Source organism: Lepisma saccharinum, chromosome 12 (assembly GCF_977018435.1).
Source record: "Lepisma saccharinum chromosome 12, izLepSacc3.1, whole genome shotgun sequence".
NCBI lineage: Eukaryota > Metazoa > Arthropoda > Insecta > Zygentoma > Lepismatidae > Lepisma > Lepisma saccharinum.
The window spans coordinates 38,861,157-38,880,927 of NC_139240.1; the positions used below are offsets into that span (position 1 = coordinate 38,861,157).

At 38.0% G+C, this 19,771-nt stretch overlaps 1 protein-coding gene across 2 annotated transcripts; it reads right to left on the reverse strand.

Annotated features, from left to right (window-relative positions):
* Positions 1 to 2,572: 2,572 nt before the first annotated feature.
* Manf (mesencephalic astrocyte-derived neurotrophic factor) lies at positions 2,573 to 18,253 on the reverse strand. Of its 2 annotated transcripts, none has more exons than XM_083132921.1 (5): positions 18,128 to 18,253; positions 16,370 to 16,487; positions 14,308 to 14,432; positions 8,053 to 8,194; positions 2,573 to 3,123 (listed from the first exon to the last, which is right to left on the reverse strand). In XM_083132921.1, exons 1-5 carry the CDS (start codon positions 18,194 to 18,196, stop codon positions 2,954 to 2,956), a joined length of 624 nt encoding a protein of 207 aa, XP_082989047.1. In that variant the 5' UTR covers positions 18,197 to 18,253; the 3' UTR covers positions 2,573 to 2,953. The 2 variants fall into 2 exon arrangements, with proteins under 2 accessions (XP_082989047.1, XP_082989048.1); XM_083132922.1 differs by lacking the exon at positions 18,128 to 18,253 and adding an exon at positions 18,061 to 18,097.
* Positions 18,254 to 19,771: the final 1,518 nt, after the last annotated feature.

The following is a 19,771-nucleotide window of genomic DNA, read 5'->3' on the forward strand; positions in this document are numbered from 1 at the left end:
CTTGTCGATGCCCATCAATATCTGCTCCATCATGGCTTGGAAAATGGCACTGGCAGAGTTTACTCGAAGGGAAGCTTCAACTGTCTGAATACCCCAAATTCTGTGTTTAAGACCAGGACCTTCTGAGCTTGTAGAGATGAGCATGACACGGTAAAATGAAACGAACCAACTGCAACCAACCATCTTGAAGAGGTCCTCTATTTTAGGTAATGGATGTCCCATTTTCAGATTTAGTGTTCTCATAGGACTCACATAGCCTTAATTCACAGTTTTTCTTACAAACAACAAGAGGAGAAGTCCACGATGATGATTTGATCAGTTCCTTTAGCGAGTACGGGACGTCATAATATCTCTTGAATACTGGTGTAGCATAGTCTTTAAATGGCAAGTCTATCTCGAAGCGTTTGATCGACTTGGACACGTCATCATCAAAATGTATAGGAAAATCTTTTCTTAGATTCTCAACCAGTTCCTTTATTGCTGACAATTCAACAGTAGTTGCAACCATTTGAGGAACACTAGAAACTAAAATGTTTTGCCATTCAGGCACGAAAATGTCAATCCAAGACAAACCCATAATAGAACGATTCAATTGTCTTTACAACAATCTAAAGATCTAAACTATGCTTCATTCCTCGAAATACAACTTCAACGTTAACTTTTCCTAAAACACCAAGATTATTACCATTTGCTGCTGCTTTCAAGATGATAGGAAAATTGTGTATAGTGCAACCTCGCAATGAAGACTCAAATTGTCTACTGTCAAACTACAAATGGAACCTGTATCCACTAGGAATGGAATCTTAGAATTGTTGACTTCTAAGTCTATTAATAACGATCCCTCTGTATGCCAAACACACTCATAAATTTCTTTCGCGATCGAGCCACCAGACAGGTGGCGAAATCGATCGTGAAAGAAATTTACTTGGGAAAATGAACAGTAAGTTTATCAGAGTTAAGTAACGAAAGTAGTGAAAATTTCAGGACACTGAGCATTATTATCGATACCAGCGGCGCTGCAATCAACAAGTTTGCTCTCAGATTTTTCTTCAATATCTGCAAATTTGTGATCTGTGGTAATGCATGGCACATCAAAAACTAAATCGATGGATGATTCTTGGACCATATGGTTGAAATTGCTGTGATTGTTAGGTACAATCGTAGGTTTTGAATGAGCTGGAACATTGATAGATCTTTCATTAACACGTGCGTTATGCACAATGTTTGTGCTAGAAACAAATTTGATTTTGCTAGAATTGTTATATTCTCTCTTCTTGCAGGCTGTTAAGAAATTATTTTTCTTTTTGCAGTATCTGCAAGTAGGCTGCACATTTTCCGTTAGGATGAAAGGAATTAGAATTATCACACGGTTTACCATAATCATTGTTTGATTTGTTACCAATATTCCTTGAATCAGTTCAATTTGTCTGATGTTCATTCGAAGATTGCCCTTGCATCTGTTTTGGACTAGCGAAGTGAGTCAGTTTCAGAATGTTCCACAGCATTCTTTGAGTGACTTTGGTTAACAATTTCTTCATTCACTTCTAGCTCGTTAAGATACATGGCCCTACGTATTGCCTTATTCAAGGTCAATTCAGGATCTGACAATAGTCTACTTCTAACGTGCACACTTCTCATAGCAAGAATAAATAAGTCGCGGCACATGGAATCAATAAGATCACCAAAATCACATTTTGAGGCTTACTCTTTGATTTGCACAATGAAATCAGAAATGCTTTGACTACATTTCTGTTTAATGAGGAAAAACTTCTGCCTTTCAAGTATGAGATTCTTCTTGGGCTCATAGTGGCAGATCAATGTTTGTTTAATCTGAGCGAGACTGAGCTCCGATATTGATTTAGGTTGTATAAGATTAAACAAATCAGCATACATTCTGTGCCCGATTGCTGCTAATAAAACATGTTTAGTCTTATTGTCGGAAATGTCTGAAGCTTTGCAGAATGTTAGAATCTATTGAAGTATTGTTTAATACTTTCTGGCTCTCTGCAGAATTCAGAAAATTGTGACAAGTTTTGCATTGCGTACAGAGATTCTTACCTCCAACAGACAGCTTGAAGAACAATCACAAGAAATAAGTATAAAATGGAGATCCCAACATCCTCATCACCATTGTTGAGTTTGGTTTCTTTAAATTCTTCAATATTCCAGAGTATGGAGCAAAGAATACGACTAGTTCTGACACAAGCAAAAGTGTATAATTGCCAAGCAGTATAACACAATATGTATAAAGAACTTACATTGTGGTATAGACGATATAAGTCTCGTCACGAAGGATGGTATAGATTTTACGGCATACATAATGGAAACTAGATAACAGAAAACTGACGTTAAACAACATACAATAACCAGGTCTGGCGCACACTGATGATGCAGATCAGCTGTAGCGTAGATGATCAGTCGGTACAAGACACATACCACTGTACATCTTGTTTATATCTAATCCCTGTACTACCTGTAAATCTTCCTCTATCAGTAATACTTAATTATTTTAAGCATATTCCTGAATTTTATTAAAAAGACATTCCATTTAAACTAGCAGAAAAGAGACCACTTTTTCATCAATAAATATATTTATTTCTTAATGGTATCAGTATATCAATCATTCTCACAGTTGTAGCAATGGACATACTAGAAACATGAAAACATCTCCAATGGTAAAGAAGGTAATTACAAACACCGCTCAGCATCTTGACAAAAACAAATCCCCACGTTTTGCAATCACAATTTCAAAAGACCTGGAATATTCCATCCACATTCCAAGAGGTCACAAGTCTCTCCGACACGGCAGGAAATTAAGTAAGAAAAAACACAAGCAGGTTCTACACAGTAACTCCATAGGGTATAATTAAAGCTGTATAATTTACACCACACATCTCTCGTTCATTATTCACCTGAGCATGTAGTCACAAACTTATCTACGGTCTTTGAAGTTTCATAAATCCCCTCCCCGCATGTGGATCGGTTTCAGCTCTTCTATCCTGTTGATGTAGTCAGTCTTCTCCAGGCACCCCTCGCAGTCCTCGTCCCAGTTGTTCAGGATCTTCTTCAGGTCTCGCACCTTCAGTTTCTTCAAATCCACTGTGTTCAGGTCAATCTGTTTATCTGCAAAGATGAAAGATTTGATTTGATGTTACTTAGCGTTGCTTTTCTGCCACTTTTCGCTATGATGATGATATGATGAAATTAATGAAGAGACACTCAAAATAGAACACTCATGCCCGGCTCAGGATTCGAACCCAGACACCTAACCTACTCAGAAAAAACTCAAATTTCTGTGCCACCATGAAGTTACGAATGAAACAACTCATTAGCATCACAGCTATAGCACTAACCACTCTGCCACCGAGGTCGGCACAAAGATTAATGCCATTTCATGAAACTATAGATATGCAATGTGTGAAAGGTCATTCAAGGTTGCATGAATTAAGATACAATACCAAACTGCTGTTGTATGAAATAAGGATACGTATACACCTTCTTTAAATCAGTTTTACTAAAAGACGGTCATTGATTGTTTCTTCTTGGCAGTGATGTTTCACTGGTTTTCATTTTGCATTGTTGTTAGCTCTGCTTTTTTTTCTCTGCCAGTAGGCAACAGCGTTCCGTATCCACATCTTTTTATATGTGAGAATAGAACATTTTATTTTAATGCAAAGAACACAGGGTTGGGGATGGGGGGAGAAATGAGTGTGTGTCAAGTAGTTCAGATCATTTATATAAATTTCAATATATAAGTTTTCCAATGGAACTATGCCATTAAAATTATACCATGGTTTTGCTTTCAAATACATAAAATCACAGAGGACAATCATTTCACTAAAAAATCCATTCCTATGTTACAAACTCTTGAAAAAAATAGCAATAGCTGATATCAGTGATTAAATTCCAATGGTTCAGCCCTTGCTACTATAATACAAACCTGAACCACATAAACTATCCATAGAAAATACTCATTATTGTGCCACTACGACGATAGGATTATGAAAGAAATATAACTATGATTAGCCTCACAGCTGTAGTCGGGAATCCCACTGTACAAATTAAGCATTCCTATTAATTCTTAAGAATGGCAAGTCACTTTGAGTTAGTTTATTTTAATTAGTTTTTCTCCTGTTTGGCTAATCAGAGAGCATCAGTGATATGAAATTGGTGAAAGGGCACTCCAAAAAACTCCCACGCCCTCGCCGGGACAACCTGTGATCCCTGGCATTGTAGCACACTGCCGTAAGCACTGCACCATGGAGGTCGGCACAAGTCATATGTATATTTATGGCTGTCCCAATTGGCAACACAGGTAAAATTAACCCTGTTCAATACATGCCAAGAATCACAGTAAATAGCAATACCAAAATTAATTCTCTAAACATTTGTCACTACTTAAATCATTCTTTGTTCTTACAAGCACAGACTTTTGACAAACATCAGATCCAAGATGGAATTCTTCTATCAACTCAATTGGGCCTGTTAACACGAATAAGCTTGTAGGCATCTCAATTTGTAATAAAGAAGAATGAGTTTATAAAATTCAAAAATTTATTTCCAAGCAAAATATGTAAATCCATACTTTTATTTTTTCAATCAATACCTTTAAATATATTAGCTTTTAAAGGCATATTTTACTTATTTTTACATATGATTTCCATATTTTTAATAATTTTCTGAAATATATTCCATATGCTATTACTAGAGTCCGGATCTGCATGTAATTACATATTCTATACCTTTCTAGATACATACCTTGAACAGGAAAATGTCAATGAATTATATAACTGACATGATTTGGCATAACTTTTACGTTACATATATTTGCCAGGATATTACATATTTGAAATATTTGCTAATTTACTTTACATAAAAACATATTTCGGTAATTTCTTCCTATCCTGATCATTTTTCCCATGTTTTCGATCTCTGAAACATGAAGAAAATTTGTAGCTCGTGTGATGTCATATTTCTAATCAATGAGATGCATAGTGCTTACTGTCACCTGAAATTGTCTGCCAAGTCCACAGACAGGCTGCAGACCAAAAGGAAAAAAAATGGGAACTGTTACTTATTGAAAGATGCTGGAGTCCATTCCCCCCCCCCCTTCTTCTGGTTATATAATTTCACTTCGCTCTTAGGTCTAGCCAAAGCACCTAGAAACTTGGCATCGGTGGACAAGAAAGCTACTTTCCTGTATGTAGTGAGTTGCACAATGTTTCCTTGTACAAAAGTAGCTATTTATTTTCATTTGATTGCTCTTTCTGTAGATGCTTCTTTTTACAACTTGTTTCGAAAATTATAAAGAGCTCTCTCACATATTTATATATTATACAATAATTTGCAATGTGAAAAGTAATTAATAGCTGACAAAATTGGTTTCTTAAATATGTACACGTTGCTGTGCTTTTTTGAGTTTATAAATTTGATACAAATTTTAATTTGAACAACTTATGTCATTAAAATTAACTTGAATATGTTCAAATAAAACAAATATCTAGCAGAACTCTTGAAATGGCTTGGATACTCTATTATTATTAATACTACATATTCTATGAATTATTGTTACATATTTATCACTTTGATATTACATAAAAATCTGGCTTATAGCTATTACTATACTTCTTGTTTAAATATCACAGGTTTTCAGTTATTCTGATATTCTTATCAACAATGTGGTGAAATCCATTTCATATTTCAAATATAGTCAGAATACTTCATGCTAAACTGAATGCAATTTTAGTCAATTTAAATCTGTCATAGCACGGGAGGAGCTGTGACGGCACCAGCCTGATATAAGGGGGGGGGGGTACAGATTTACTTTCCAAATTCAAGGGGGCTATGACAGGTGTAACTTGGGACCTAAATTTCGGAGCAGGGGGGGGGGGGCAGAATCGAAAATTTTTCCATCGCATAACAATAGTGTCCAGGACTATTTTTCTAAATTATGTTTGAGATAATATATAGAGTACTCAACCTCTAGTTACCAACTTATACGAAGGTAACACTTGATTTGCAACAAACTAGAAAGATGTTCTTTCACATTCAGTTGTTGATGGGGTATGCACATAGCAACACAAAGCTTAAAAAGTGAAAGGCAATTTTGAATGTTTCAAACATGCCACAACTTTAGGCATCAGCTTTATTTCAGACTCTAAACTGTCCATATCACGACAGTAGTGTTCGGCGAAAGATTGTAGCTTTTCATCGTCACACTCTGAACTGAAACAACTAACTCCAATTAACACATCACTATCCTTAGCAAAGCTTTACTTTCATTTAGACATTAGGTGATCAAGAACTGGGCAGCTCCTTTGCTTCGACATGCTGGAATCGAAATGGGCTACTATGACAGTACTGCAGAAATTATTTCTTTAACCTCAAAAATTATAAGTAATTAAAATGTAGGCCTTGGCTTAGACCTACAAGCATTAAAATTTCCCAAGCGGGCTGTTTTGTAAAATATTGCAAAATTTATTTGGTTGGATTTATATGCACATCTGCTACATGCACAGAGGCTAACTGGGACGAGATCTTCAGCTTATAGTGGAATCCAAACCACTTAATGCAGGGATCGAAATGGACCGGTTTGTGAATGGAACCTTTTCGTTTAGTTTAATTTTTGTACATATTTTATTACATTTCTATTTTCAGTGTGAATTTTAATATTAACTATTATTAACTGTAATACAGAGTCATTTCACTAGTCTGAAAAAAGAAAGACAACATGTTACCGAAAGTAAGGTTTTCAGTTTCATGAAAATTTTCAATTTGAGCCCTGACTTAACGAAATGTGCCTCCACCAGGGATTGAACCCGGGACCACTTTGTTACAAGGTATCAGTATTACACTAGACTATCGAGGTGGGGAGTTCAATTTTCATATTTCCAATTATTAAAATTTACGAAATAGATGGTCAGCTTAAAGGTTGTATTTCTCAGTGTCAGATATTTCCAACGATAAGGATATATAGCGTATAATTATAACAAATGAGAGAACAATGGTAACACTCATATTGCCGGTACTCTAGTGAAGAACTTTGAAAAATATAAACTAAACTTGACTGTTCTTTAGACGTTGAACATCGTCCTACTTATAGAAATTCATTTTTCCCACCTGTGATTCGATTTGTAGGGAATAATTGTTCACATTGAACTGTACGTACATGCAGATATTCCTAGTCATCGTTTGAACCTCCAACCAAAGAACAATCTCACAGCCGATGAATACCTACCAGGCAGACAGTATCATGTCAATCTAGTAGAAAGTTTGGCGACCCATGATTGGCCAAATGGAAATTTTATAATGGAAGATATTAAGTAAGTAGACTTCTAGTTTTTCTAATTTTAGGTTGAACTGAGTCTATCGTACTATAAAAATTTGTGGGCTACAAGGGGGCTGATGTCAGTTTTGGGGGGCTTTAGCTACCCCTAGCCCCCTTTAGCACCGTCCCTTAGGAGATTCAGCACTTGAAAAGTTTGAAAATTCATTGCTTTTGTAACAAAAAATAAAGCATATTTTTAATTTCGCAGTACAATTAATGCCACGGAAGCCTACTACAGTCTAGTTAGCTAGGTGAACTGCTTGCTTAATGACAATTACAAATCCATATTTTGATTTAAATAACTAAATATGTATTTATATATCAACACTTTTTTGGTACGTGAAATCTGTTCCCTGGTGATACTTTAGTCATTTAGTCAATATTCCAAATAAACATCTGGAGCTGCAGCTGTCTAGTCGGTAGACCATCTGTTATGTGGTTCAATTTTCAGGGTGCGTGGTCTAAGCTGAGAATTTTCCCGACCTTGTCACTGCATAAAGTGGTTTTGGGGTTCACTCAGCCTGTAATAAATGAGCACCTGGGTGGTGAAGATGGTCAGAGTATGGTGCTGATCACAGCACCTCCACAATGGCCTAGATTTTAAATATATGGGAGCCTACTGCCACACCCTTTTTATGCGCCTTCATGGCATGGTGCAATAAACGCAGGGTATCTTTACCTACACAAATTTCAAACTCCACTTCAGGCAGACCAACAATACTTACCGTATCTGAGATCACAGATCTGAACATCTTTCTTCTTGAGCTTTTCACACACCTTGTCTGGGGGCATGGACCACGAAATGGGCTTCGAAAGTTCACCAAGAATCCCTGTTGCAGACTCTTCCAATCCTCCAAGATAATAACACTGTGGAGACAGATATTTTCTCAGTGATTACAATGCTGCACAATTAGCTATATATCAGGCCACATATTTATGGTGAATAAAAGAATGATTTTGGTACAAAAACTGGGCATATTTCAGGATCATAAGCAGCATATAAAATGGTTTCAAAACTAAATATAACCCTAAATTTGATTTAAAAACTAGTTATTACACAAAATAAACATTTATCTTCTAATAGCAAATTTATGTAGTTATCAAAGTATTAAGGTTATTCTTGTATAATGGATTCCATTGTTGCTTCTCAAAAATTTACAGCAGAATTAATCAATTTTCCCTAAATTGCATAACTCTCAAGATAATTCACTTCAGAAAGTGTCACGTCGGTAAATAAACAAATTCTTGTTTAAACCTGACCTGCCGAGCCTAACAATGAAAGCATATAGCGATGAAATGCCCCATGTGAAATAGATGGAAGCAGCAGTCTGTATCCAAGATGACATGAAACAAATTGCAAAGTATGTGTTCACAGACATAACTAGAAATAGAACCATGTAAAAAAATGCCTGTGCACAGCACCATGATAAATTCTCAATTAAAAAACCGGAACTTGGGCTGATATGGAACCAAATATAAAACTCCACAGCTACAGGTAGGAAACTGTATACATTAGATTGTGATTTGAACTTTGTAGCAGCAAATTCTGTGTCAGCAGACTACTTCAGTCAGGTAAGATTTATTTTGAAACGTTACCAAATGTTTAATGATTTTTTGCAAGTTTTATAGGGGTGTTAGGAAGTGCTTTAGAATACTGGAAATGATTGTGGTAGTAAGTTCGAAGCCTGACTAAACTAAATAGCACAGTTAAACGTTTCACTAAGTATCAGTTACTGGAGATATGATCTGAAGTGTAGCTTGCACGAGTAGGTCTTCCCTGGCTCCTGGTCACTTGGATGAATTTTTGCAGATTTCCATGCGAGGCTCAAAGGGGGGTGTCGTGATTGAGACCAAATGCTATGTGATGAGATGTTGGGAGCATTCAGAGATGTTCTATTAATACCAACAGTACTAAGCCTAACCTGCTGAACCAAACAACAAAAGCATTTGGTGATGCAATACCTCTTTGCACCAGAAAACTGAAGGCGTATAGGGGGTAACGCCCCACACTCTGTTGATCTGGTCATGAGTGGGGGTGATGTGATCAGCACCATGCCCCTGACCACCTTTAACCCCCAGGGTTTCCCCCAGGTACCCATGTTATTCCACGCTGGGTGGGCACCGGGGCCGCTTCCAACATTAGAAAAGTTCCCGGATTTGAACCGGCCGGGGATCGAACCCGGGACCTTTAGCATGGTAGTCAGACACTTTACCGACTGAGCCACTGCGGCCTCTTTGCACCATGCACACATGAAATAGATGACAACAGTCCATATCAAAGACAACAGTTAACTGACTGCTCGCGAAGAAAAATCATAGTGTATGGAAGGGAAAAATCGTTCTCTAGACAAGATGCATTAAGTAATCACTAAAACTATGAAATCAAACCATGTAAAAAAAAAATGAATTGGAGCAAATGCAGAATACCAGAAGTATATTCGGAGCGAATTGACAATATAGACAAAGTCTCCAATTTTGTTAATTTCCGGTATACTAACTAATTTTGGCTTCCTAATCACGAATCTGTTGTAAACAAATGGGGGTCACATCTGGAAATTTGAAAAAAGAGCCGATTGAATTTTTTTTTATACATAGGTGTATATGCGCAGTTTTACGAACGAAAATGTAATCTCCTGTCATTGTTTCCAACCACGCCGTTGTTTTACAAGAATGATTTATGATGTTCAATTTTAGTAGGAACCCTATTTTTTTTGATGAATTTAGGGGTCAAACGAGTGCTAATGGAACCTAACCTCATGTGAATTGTTCGTGGGGCTACCCATGGATGGTTTTTCAGGCTAACATCAATGGTTTGTGGGGCTACCCGTGGATGGTTTTTGAGGCTAACGAACAATGTTTCATCAAAAGGTACAATTTCCAGACGTGACCCCTGGTTTTTTTTACAACAGATCCATGATTAGGAGGCCAAAATTAGTATACCGAAAATTAACCAAATTACAGACTTTCTCTATATTGTCAATTCTTACAGAATCTTCAATAGCTTTCAAATTTGGTATACTCACTAATTTTGACCTTGTAATCCTGAATCTGCAGTTAAAATTTGGCGGTCACATCTTGAAATTGCGAAATAAGTCTAAAAAAGTGGGTCCGTGAATGGAGTAAATACCATTGATTTATGAAGAAAACCACTATTTTTTGCAATGCTTAGAGTTTCAAAAATATGTTTACGATCACCCTTAATTTTCACTATGCTTGCCTAACCTAACCATGAATGGTTCGTGGGGTAAACATATGCAAGATGACATTTTTCTCACATGCAAATGAACGCTCCATGCAATGGGTCTCAATTATTGCACAACACTTGAGCAATGTTGTGTAATGACTACGGTAGCAAGATCGTTGTGCGGAAAGGAAGTAGTCTGTACTAAGTGCGCGTCAAATCTCCTGCATATGGCCTTGAACACCTGCACAGCACCAGCGAATCACAGACGTGCGGCGTTGCCTAGTTCAGAACCTGTTTCACCTCGCTACTAAGGCTGTGTCCAAAAGGTACAAAGTACATACTTGAAGTACAGTCTTGACGGAAGTGACGTCACCTAGTGCAGTTCGAAAGCACCAAGCAAACGAGTGTACAAGACCAGAGGACGCAGCACACGAGCGGTGCACACTTGCGATCTGTGCTTGCTTTTCATTTGTTAAAAAAATGGACGTCTGAAGTCAATCAGCTGGTAGTTGTAGTTCTTCCATTGTGTGGAAATGTAAGTAAACAAGTTTTTAAAATACTATGTAATTTTATTTATTGGTTTTATTCATATATGCGTGGTTTCTTTCTTCTATAGTGAGAAGGTGTTTAAAAGTGACAAAACAATTTCTATTCCCGCGATCGTAAACCATGTTGCGGAATGTGTGAAAATTAATTTGAAAGAGCAAATTTCTTTCATATTTCTATAATTAATAACTTGCTGTGTTATATAAACTGCACGCCGAGTCATGTGTGTTTTGTTCACGGAAAACAAGAGGGGCACATACAGTCGATGTTTGATAATTTTAGTTTCGAAGCAACTTTTGTTGCATTCCTCACTTGTGTTGGCGCTGCAGTCGAAGTGCAGTTCGAAAGCTTTCCGCTTCCAGGCTTCAAGACCGCACTGCGAGTATGCTCTCGAAGTATGCTCGCTTCAAGTATGGTCTTGCAGCTTTCGGACACAGCCTAAATCGCGTACCTGGCGCTCGGATATAAATAGATTATTTCAAGTGTCAGTAGTTCAACAGATGGAAAGATAATGAATTTGCGAGTATGTACGAAAAACAAGCGTGATTGTAGCATATACCGTTCCCTCTGTAGAAGCAATGTTATTATAAACGTATTTGCATTGTATCGTTTCTGCTCTTCCTTCGTTCCTGTTTCATTCCGATTAGCGAAGGGAACAGGGTACGTACGTTCCCAGTGATGGTGGAAGAAGTTGACAAAGAGGATTCCGTCACCGTTCGTTTTTAACATGTATTTAGTGGGTGTGTGCAGTATGTCGTTTAGTAAACCAAGTGGTAGTGGTAACGAGAGAAGAGGGAAAAATACAGTGTTGTACGAATCCAGGCACGACAGGTGATTTTTCAGGTGTACAATTTTTTAAAAAAATGTTCGAGTGAAGAAGAGAGAAGTAAAATTGACTAATAAGTGCCAGGCTCTAACAGCTTAAGCGTGTGGTGTGAATCAAGCTACCGTTTCTCGGATATGTTCTGTGGAAAAGCAATGTGGATCGGGGCATGTTTCAATCACCTAGAAAGCACATTAACGTCCCGAAAAGAACGACAAACTTAGATGACTTTGAAAAAGACTGAGTTCGTAGAACCATCTTTGAATTTTACGATCGTGGCGAATTTCCTACTGCCAAAAAGATAATGTACTCTTGTTAACGAAGAACTTGACAATGTAAAACAAGAACAATGGGCCGCTTGGGTTAAACATGCACAACAATTACAGGAAAACGATTTTGTAAGGGAGATAGGTCGGGACGAAATTTTGGACCCAATTATAATACATTTGAAGGACAGTGACACAGAGGGCGAAAGTAGTGTGGTCAGTGACGATGAGGACAACGATGGCAGTTGTTGGAGTGACGAGGACCACTGGCAGGCCCTCTGACATAATCAGGTATATTCTTTTCTCCAAATAAGTTTATTATATGTTATATTATCAAATGTTCCGAGCTCGCCGTGACAAGGCGTTTCGCTCAACCACGCTCTCTTTTCCAAGTGAGATTTCGACTTGGCACCGCTGCAGTGGGCTGCTATTGGCTATCGCCATATGCAGGAGATTTGACGCGCACTATAGTTTACTATCCTTCGGACACATTTATTTATTTTTACAGAAGAAACTACTTACAGTAATAAGTTCCTGTAGCATTGTCGAACATCGGGAAGGTGTTTTGTGTGATGTGGGAATGTTTCATAGCTGAAATTCATGTTGTTCGTTGAAAATTAATTCTCCGACGAAGAATAGCTAGCCCCACGAACCATTGGCGCGTGGATAGGTTAGTTCTGTTAGGTTAGGAAACATAGTTAAAATTTCATCAAAACAATGTTGATACACCTTCAGGAATGTTCCACGAAGCAGATACGTAAGTACGAATGTCAAAAATTGACAAAACGAAAAAATTAGAGGTGTCCGAAGGATAGTAAATTTTTACCGAAGTAGTCTTCATATCGGAAACATGGTTTCCATGTTATTGCATAGTGGTAATTGAGAAGCTTATTTTGCAATTTCTAGATGTGACCGCTAATTTTTAACTACAGATTCGTGATTATGAAGCCAAAATTAGTGAGAATGCCGAATTTGGAAGTAATCAGATACTTCCGGTATTCTGAATATATACCTTTTAATTAAACGATCTGAACTTGGGCCGAAAATTAATGTATCAGAAATTATATTGGTAACAGTAGTATAAGCCGGAGACTGATTTCTTAAAATTTACAGGAGAAAAGACGAGAAAGTACTTACGGAATTGTGTTCTTGAGGACTTTCTGAACCCGGAGATATTTTTTTTATATAATCGTGCTACGTATTTTGCCTGTAAATAAGGTATTTTTCGTCAATCATGCATCTCCGTTGTGCGATAGCTCGTGCTGCCATTACCGTCGACTACGTGAATCAAATGTTCCGTGCGTTTGGTTATGTAACCCTCACAGTGTAGCAACCACGCGGAAGTTTGACAAGATGACGTGTGAGCGGATTTTTTTCCCAATAAAAGGTAAGATTCTAGTTTACGTCCTTTTCCTAAGGAATACGTGTCATATATCGTTGGAAAGCTTATTTTATAAGGAATTCAACAACGTAAATCCCAAAGCGAGCAAAAATTTCCTGAAGGAGTAAATCGAGAAAAACCGATGTTGTCCGGATATGCGCAATTGAACGTACTGAGGTATTTTTTAGATGATGAAGCACATATTTAGGGGTGAAATGAGTGCTAATGGAACCTAACCTAACCTTGTAGGCATACCTCGACCCCGTGAATGGATAGTGGGGCTATCGTGAACAGAAAGTAAAAAGAAAAAGGTACTTACCCGAAGAGATGCCGGGTGCCGCACCACGATCGCGCACCGCGAACGCAAAGAAGCAATCACCATGCAGATAAGGACGTAAAGTAGAGTCTAGCCTCAATTTCCGCTTAAAAACCTTTTGTGAATAGTTTGTGCAGCATTTATCGGTTCATAAGTTTGGAAACACTGCACATCAGCTGACGATACTGCATATCAGCTGACGATAGACAATGTGACTCAAGATTTGCCCGCCGAATTAGCAACGACCAATAAATGATTATAATGTTAAAAGTAACGTGTTTTTCATGGAAAAAAAGTTATGGCCAGCTTGAAAAATCTTCCGCTATGCATATGAGGTAAGTAGCAATGATTTTTATTTGAAAACAACCGAGTTTTATGTGTCTCCGGCTTATACTACTGTTACCATTATATTTAACCACAACAATAATTTCCATTAGTAGAAAGTGAATTTTGTGTTTACTTACAAATCTATTGTCCTTTCCTTTGGTATCCTTGCAAAAATTCCTGAACTTGTCTTCAATAACAGAAGTTTTGCTCTTCTCATCGTCTGTTAGAGAATTTGTAAACCTCTGAACAACACTTATGCACACTGCAAATGAAACAATGCATTAGAAATTCATACTAAATTTGTATGTGCTAGAAACTAACATGGATATGTGATGTGGGGACTATGTAAAAGGTAATGAACATCAAAAATAGGGGAAAAGTACATTGATGTACTCAGATATAACCATTCATGGTAAATTTCTCGTATCGGACAAACAGCTGAAATTTCATACTTCTTTTCATTTCAATATTCGTACTTACGTATTCTGCATTGACAAACATTGCTGAAGGTGACATTTCGCTAATTTCACCGAAAATAGCTATATTTGCAACATATCGAGTAAGTTTTCTTGGTTGCTTCTTCCCTTCCGTAACACGGGAAATGGCCGTCACAGTTTCACCACCGTAGTCCATATGCAATGTTTCAACCCCTCCACGCGTAGAAAGTGCAAGATAAGCGAAATTGAGTGATCCGCGATTGGCACAATTGCTCATTATTTACCGGTGAGGAGGAATGTCGAAAATATGTTCGGGAATGTAGTTTTGATCCATTTTAATGCGAATGCATGTGGTTTTCTACGAACGAAAGGTAAATCTATTTCCGACGAGCTATTGCTGCTGCCACTATTTGCTTTCTGCACGAGAGCACAATACACGCTATTGCTGCTGCTGCTAGAAGCCGATGTTGTCCGAATGTCGGAAACGTGTTCGGGAATGAAGTTTTGATCCAGTTTAATGCGAATGCATGTGGTTTTCTACGAAAATGTATTTCCGACGAGCTATTGCTGCTGCCGCTATTTGCTTTCTGCACGAGAGCACGATATACGCTATTGCTGCTGCTAGAAGCCGATGTTGTCCGAATGTGGGAAACGTGTTCGGGAATGAAGTTTTGATCCATTTTAATGGGAATGCATGTGGTTTTCTACGAAAATCTATTTCCGACGAGCTATTGCTGCTGCCGCCATTTGCTTTCTGCACAAGAGCACAATACACGCTATTTCTGCTGCTAGAAGCCGACGTTGTCCGTATATGCTAAATTGGACGAAAGGAGTGCTAATGGAACCTAACCTAACAGGCCTAACCTAACCTAGTAGGCATACCTCGTCCCCGTGATGGTCCGTGGGGCTATCGTGAATTTTTAGGCTAACGTCAATGGTTTTTGGGGCTACCCGTGGATGGTTTGTGGGAAATAAGGAACAACAGTAAGTACTCGTTAATGTAAGAAATATACATTATTTTCGTTACAAATTCATTATTTCACCTAAAGAAATGTTCCGCAATGCAGAATGGTACGTTAACTACATTAACGAGTACTTACTGTTGTTCCTTATTTCCCACAAACCATGCACGGGTAGCCCCAAAAACCATTGACGTTAGCCCAAAAACTCACGATAGCCCCAAGGACCATCACGGGGATGAGGTATGCCTACTAGGTTAGGTTAGGCCTGTTAGGTTCGGTTCCATTAGCACTCCTTTCGTTCAATTTAGCATCAGCGCATCCTGCACACGTCATTTTCAAAACGTTGATCACGTTCAACCGATCATACGTATTTAAACGTGTGACCAGTTACATAAACGTATGTTTGGAAACACTGGCCCGGATTACGTCATCACGCACAGGCTACATCCACCTGGAAGTAAATGGATGCAAGAGCTCTCGTGCAACGGTCACACATTTATATCGAAAAAAAGATGATTAACCGGCAAAATTGAATGAACGATGCGAGAAAACACTTCCCCGAACTTCCACAACTATAAAGAAACTGCATTCGGTAAGTAATTTCTCCTGTAAATTTGACGAAATCCGTTTGTCCGATACGAGAAATTTACCCCATTCATTAATCCATCTCAAATATCAGGTACTTATAATATGCAAGTCTTGCTGAGAGCATCTGTCATACTTCTACAGTGCAAAAATGGTACACAACGAATACTGTTCATCTAATTTTTATAATCTTTCCAAAACGCATAAATTCTTACCTTCACATTCATCCTTTTTAAGTGCTTTAACGCCAATATTCAGTGCCACAATGGCAACAGTAACAAGCAAAATTAAAGACTGCATTATCCCACTGGTTCTGGTACTTAAATGTCGGCCCTATAAAGAACAATAGAAGTTGTTAAATTATCATTTTGAAGATAATTAAATCAGATTCCATATCGATGGTTTTCAATTAAATACAATTTAGAAATTTACCACATACAAAAACACCAGTTAAGAAAATCACCAAGCTGTTACGGAAAAACTGGCCACGTGGATAAAATCAAAATATTTTGGGCTCGGGTACCCTTTTCTACACCCTCGATTTTTCGCACATTTCAAATATTCTCGTTACGAAAATTAGTTCTTCATAAGAAACGATGTTTCTAAATAGCGCGGAAAGTAATTTTTTTAGATCTACGTGCTAGGAAACTTACGTTTTTCAATATTTAGATTCCTTATGTAACGTCGAAACGGTTTTGCAGGGATTTGATCATGGCGCATCTTAGATTCATGTCACAGGCGCACGTCTGAACATTTTCTTTTTCTTCTTATCTTTGACTTTTGCAATGGGATAATTTGCAATTTTTTCTTGTTATGAATGACTTGTGCAATGGGATAATTTGCGATTTCAATATATTATTTATGTAATTTATTGGCGGATTGGATATTTGAGACATTGCAATTGTTTTGTGCGACTTTAGACATTGGAATTGATTTGTGTGACATTGAATTAAGACAAAAGGACTAAATATGAGATTGACACACGTTCAACGGATGAAGGACATAGAGGACTTTGTTCGACGAGACATACGGGACATTGTAATTGACTTACAGGGAGATGGTCTGCTGCCCCACGAACCATTGGCGCTAGCCCCACGAACCATTGTCGCTAGGCCCACGAACCATTGGCGCTAGCCCCACGAACCATTGACGCTAGCCCCACGAACCATTGACGCTAGCCCCACGAACCATTGACGCTAACCCCACGAACCATTGGCGCTAGCCCCACGAACCATTGGCGCTAGCCCCACGAACCATTGGCGCTAGGCCCACGAACCATTGGCGCTAGCCCCACGAACCATTGACGCTAACCCCACGAACCATTGGCGCGTGGATAGGTTAGTTCAGTTAGGTTGAGATCGATAGTTAAAATTTGGTGTCGTGTTAGTATCACGATCTAGAAATTGGAAATAATTGCGAACCATTTCAAACGACAAAATTTCAACTTTAAACGGCTGTACAGTCGTAAATACTTCTTTCCGCGCTCCAATTTTTTGTTATTCACAAATAGGATCAAATAATGTTCATAATGAAAAAAAAAATAATTTCAAAATTCGAGGGTGTAGAATAGGGTACCCGACCCATATTTTGTAGGAAAATACAACTATCATCAGGATTTTAAAAATATTTACTACAAACCTTTTAAAATTAAAAGCCGGGTTTAAAAACTATAACTGTACGTAAATTCAGTACAAAGGCAAAAAAACAAACAAGCAATAAAGGAAATTACATCTGTGGTATTACAATAGAAGAATACTCATCCGTCTTGCATTTTCATTCGTAATATCATTACTTTTCCATTGGAAGATTCTAAAATTAACTAACTCATAACTTTCGTATTAACAATGCCAAAAAACTACACGGCAAAACAAGTCTCGCTAGTGTTGTTTAAAAATATTTTAAATACCTTTTTGTCCTCTACAACAATACCTCAGAAAGTTGTATATGCTACCCGACAAAGTTTATCCACTTACCCTTAGAATGCTTCTACTAAAAAAATGAGACCTCATGTACAAATAACACGCTTTAACACCGCCATTCATACAAATCCACGTTGAGTTGAGTTGCTGTCAAGCGCAAGATACAGCTGGCGAACACTGATTGGTTGAAGTTACATATGTTTACGTCACACACTTCCACTTATCGATATTTTCGATAAACATGATCGATTCGAGAAAACCATCATGATTAACATTGATTAGTAAATAGAGATGAGAACTGTTCACACATTCCTCACTTTGGTCTCCTTTTCTTTTATATTATGTCAGTTCGTGAATCGTGACATAAAAGTAAAAAAAGTACAGTGCTCTCCTGTGCTTTGCGCCACGCCATGCATGAAGGCATATAGGGTGTGTGGACTTGAGGCCCCACACTTTCTTGATCACAGCCAATGGTGGGGGAGATGTGATCAGCACCACGCCCTTGGCCGTCTTTACTCCACAGAGTTTCCTTCAGGTACCCACCCAACTTATACGACGCTGGGTGGGCATCGGAGCCCAAGACCAGTAGAGGAGAAGGCTGGGGCCATACCCGATCACGTGGTCCTTGACGTCAGGCGTGACGTCACGGGCGGACAGATCGCTCTACGCTCCGCAATTATGCCCAGAAGCTAATTGGGAGGGCTTACATCGCAGACACTGAGAAAATCCACAGTATTGCCAACTGCACAACACATCAAAACCCGCATGCTTGTCAAGCGGAATGTATTTTTGCTTCTTTTTGTCTCCTGAAACATAAAATTTTAGAAGTACTTTCTGCGCATAGATTATTTAATAAATGTGTCATTACTTAATATAAATGCGAAATAACTTCCAAACATGAGAGCATGTGTGTATATTTCGAGATAAAAGTAAACAACGATAGTCCCCTCTTGAATTTAATGATAGATTATTGTTTTTGGTTTAGAAAGAAATGCATTTATGAAAAACTTGGTTGCTTCGAACTCAATACATCCTTTACTGTAAGACTCACGCACTTCAAGTTATACCAGCAAAAAAGCATGATTTGTTATTGGTGACAATAAGATGCATTGTCTACTGCTATTACTCTGGTTTCAATTTATGAGTCACTTCACTAAACCATGATTCAAATCTTGGTCTGTCTATTTCTTGCTGATACACCCTTTTTTGCACGGAACAGGGTCATTCCACGTCAATTCATCCAGGCCATGTCACCCACCATCCCCGATTTTGATGAAATTCGGTATGCTTATAGAACTTTTGATGCTGATTACAAAAATGACAACTTTTTTTAAATTGGTCAAAGGGTTCAGAAGTTACGCGCTTTTTAAGATCTCCGTGTACGCCACATGCGGCTCCACTTTGAATGTCACGCATTAGGTTATAAACGATTGTATCTTCCCTCGGGTTTGCCGTAGAAACTTCAAGTTTGTTTTATTTTGTTCAGAATAGTATAAGCTTTCATTTAAATAACGTTTCAGATGAATGCATCAATAAACATGTATTTTTATATATAGTTTTATGTATTTTTTTAGAAAAATAAATGACTAACTTCAAGAGCGAATTTCATGCAATGCCCCCCCTTCAATTTCCCCCCAATTTTATATGTAGGTAGCTCAGAGTGTGTACTAATGCCTGATGAAAAAATTGGGATGGGCG

Bases quoted from the DNA above. Each gene is read 5' to 3' on its own strand.
- Manf (XM_083132921.1), bottom strand. From the start codon at position 18,196: ATGAATGGCGGTGTTAAAGCGTGTTATTTGTACATGAGGTCTCATTTT. The intron at 16,488-18,127 runs GTAAGTGGATAA...TGTTCTTTATAG, and splicing joins TTAGTAGAAGCATTCTAAGG to GGCCGACATTTAAGTACCAG. The intron at 8,195-14,307 runs GTAAGTAAACAC...CTGTCTCCACAG, and splicing joins AAGGAAAGGACAATAGATTT to TGTTATTATCTTGGAGGATT.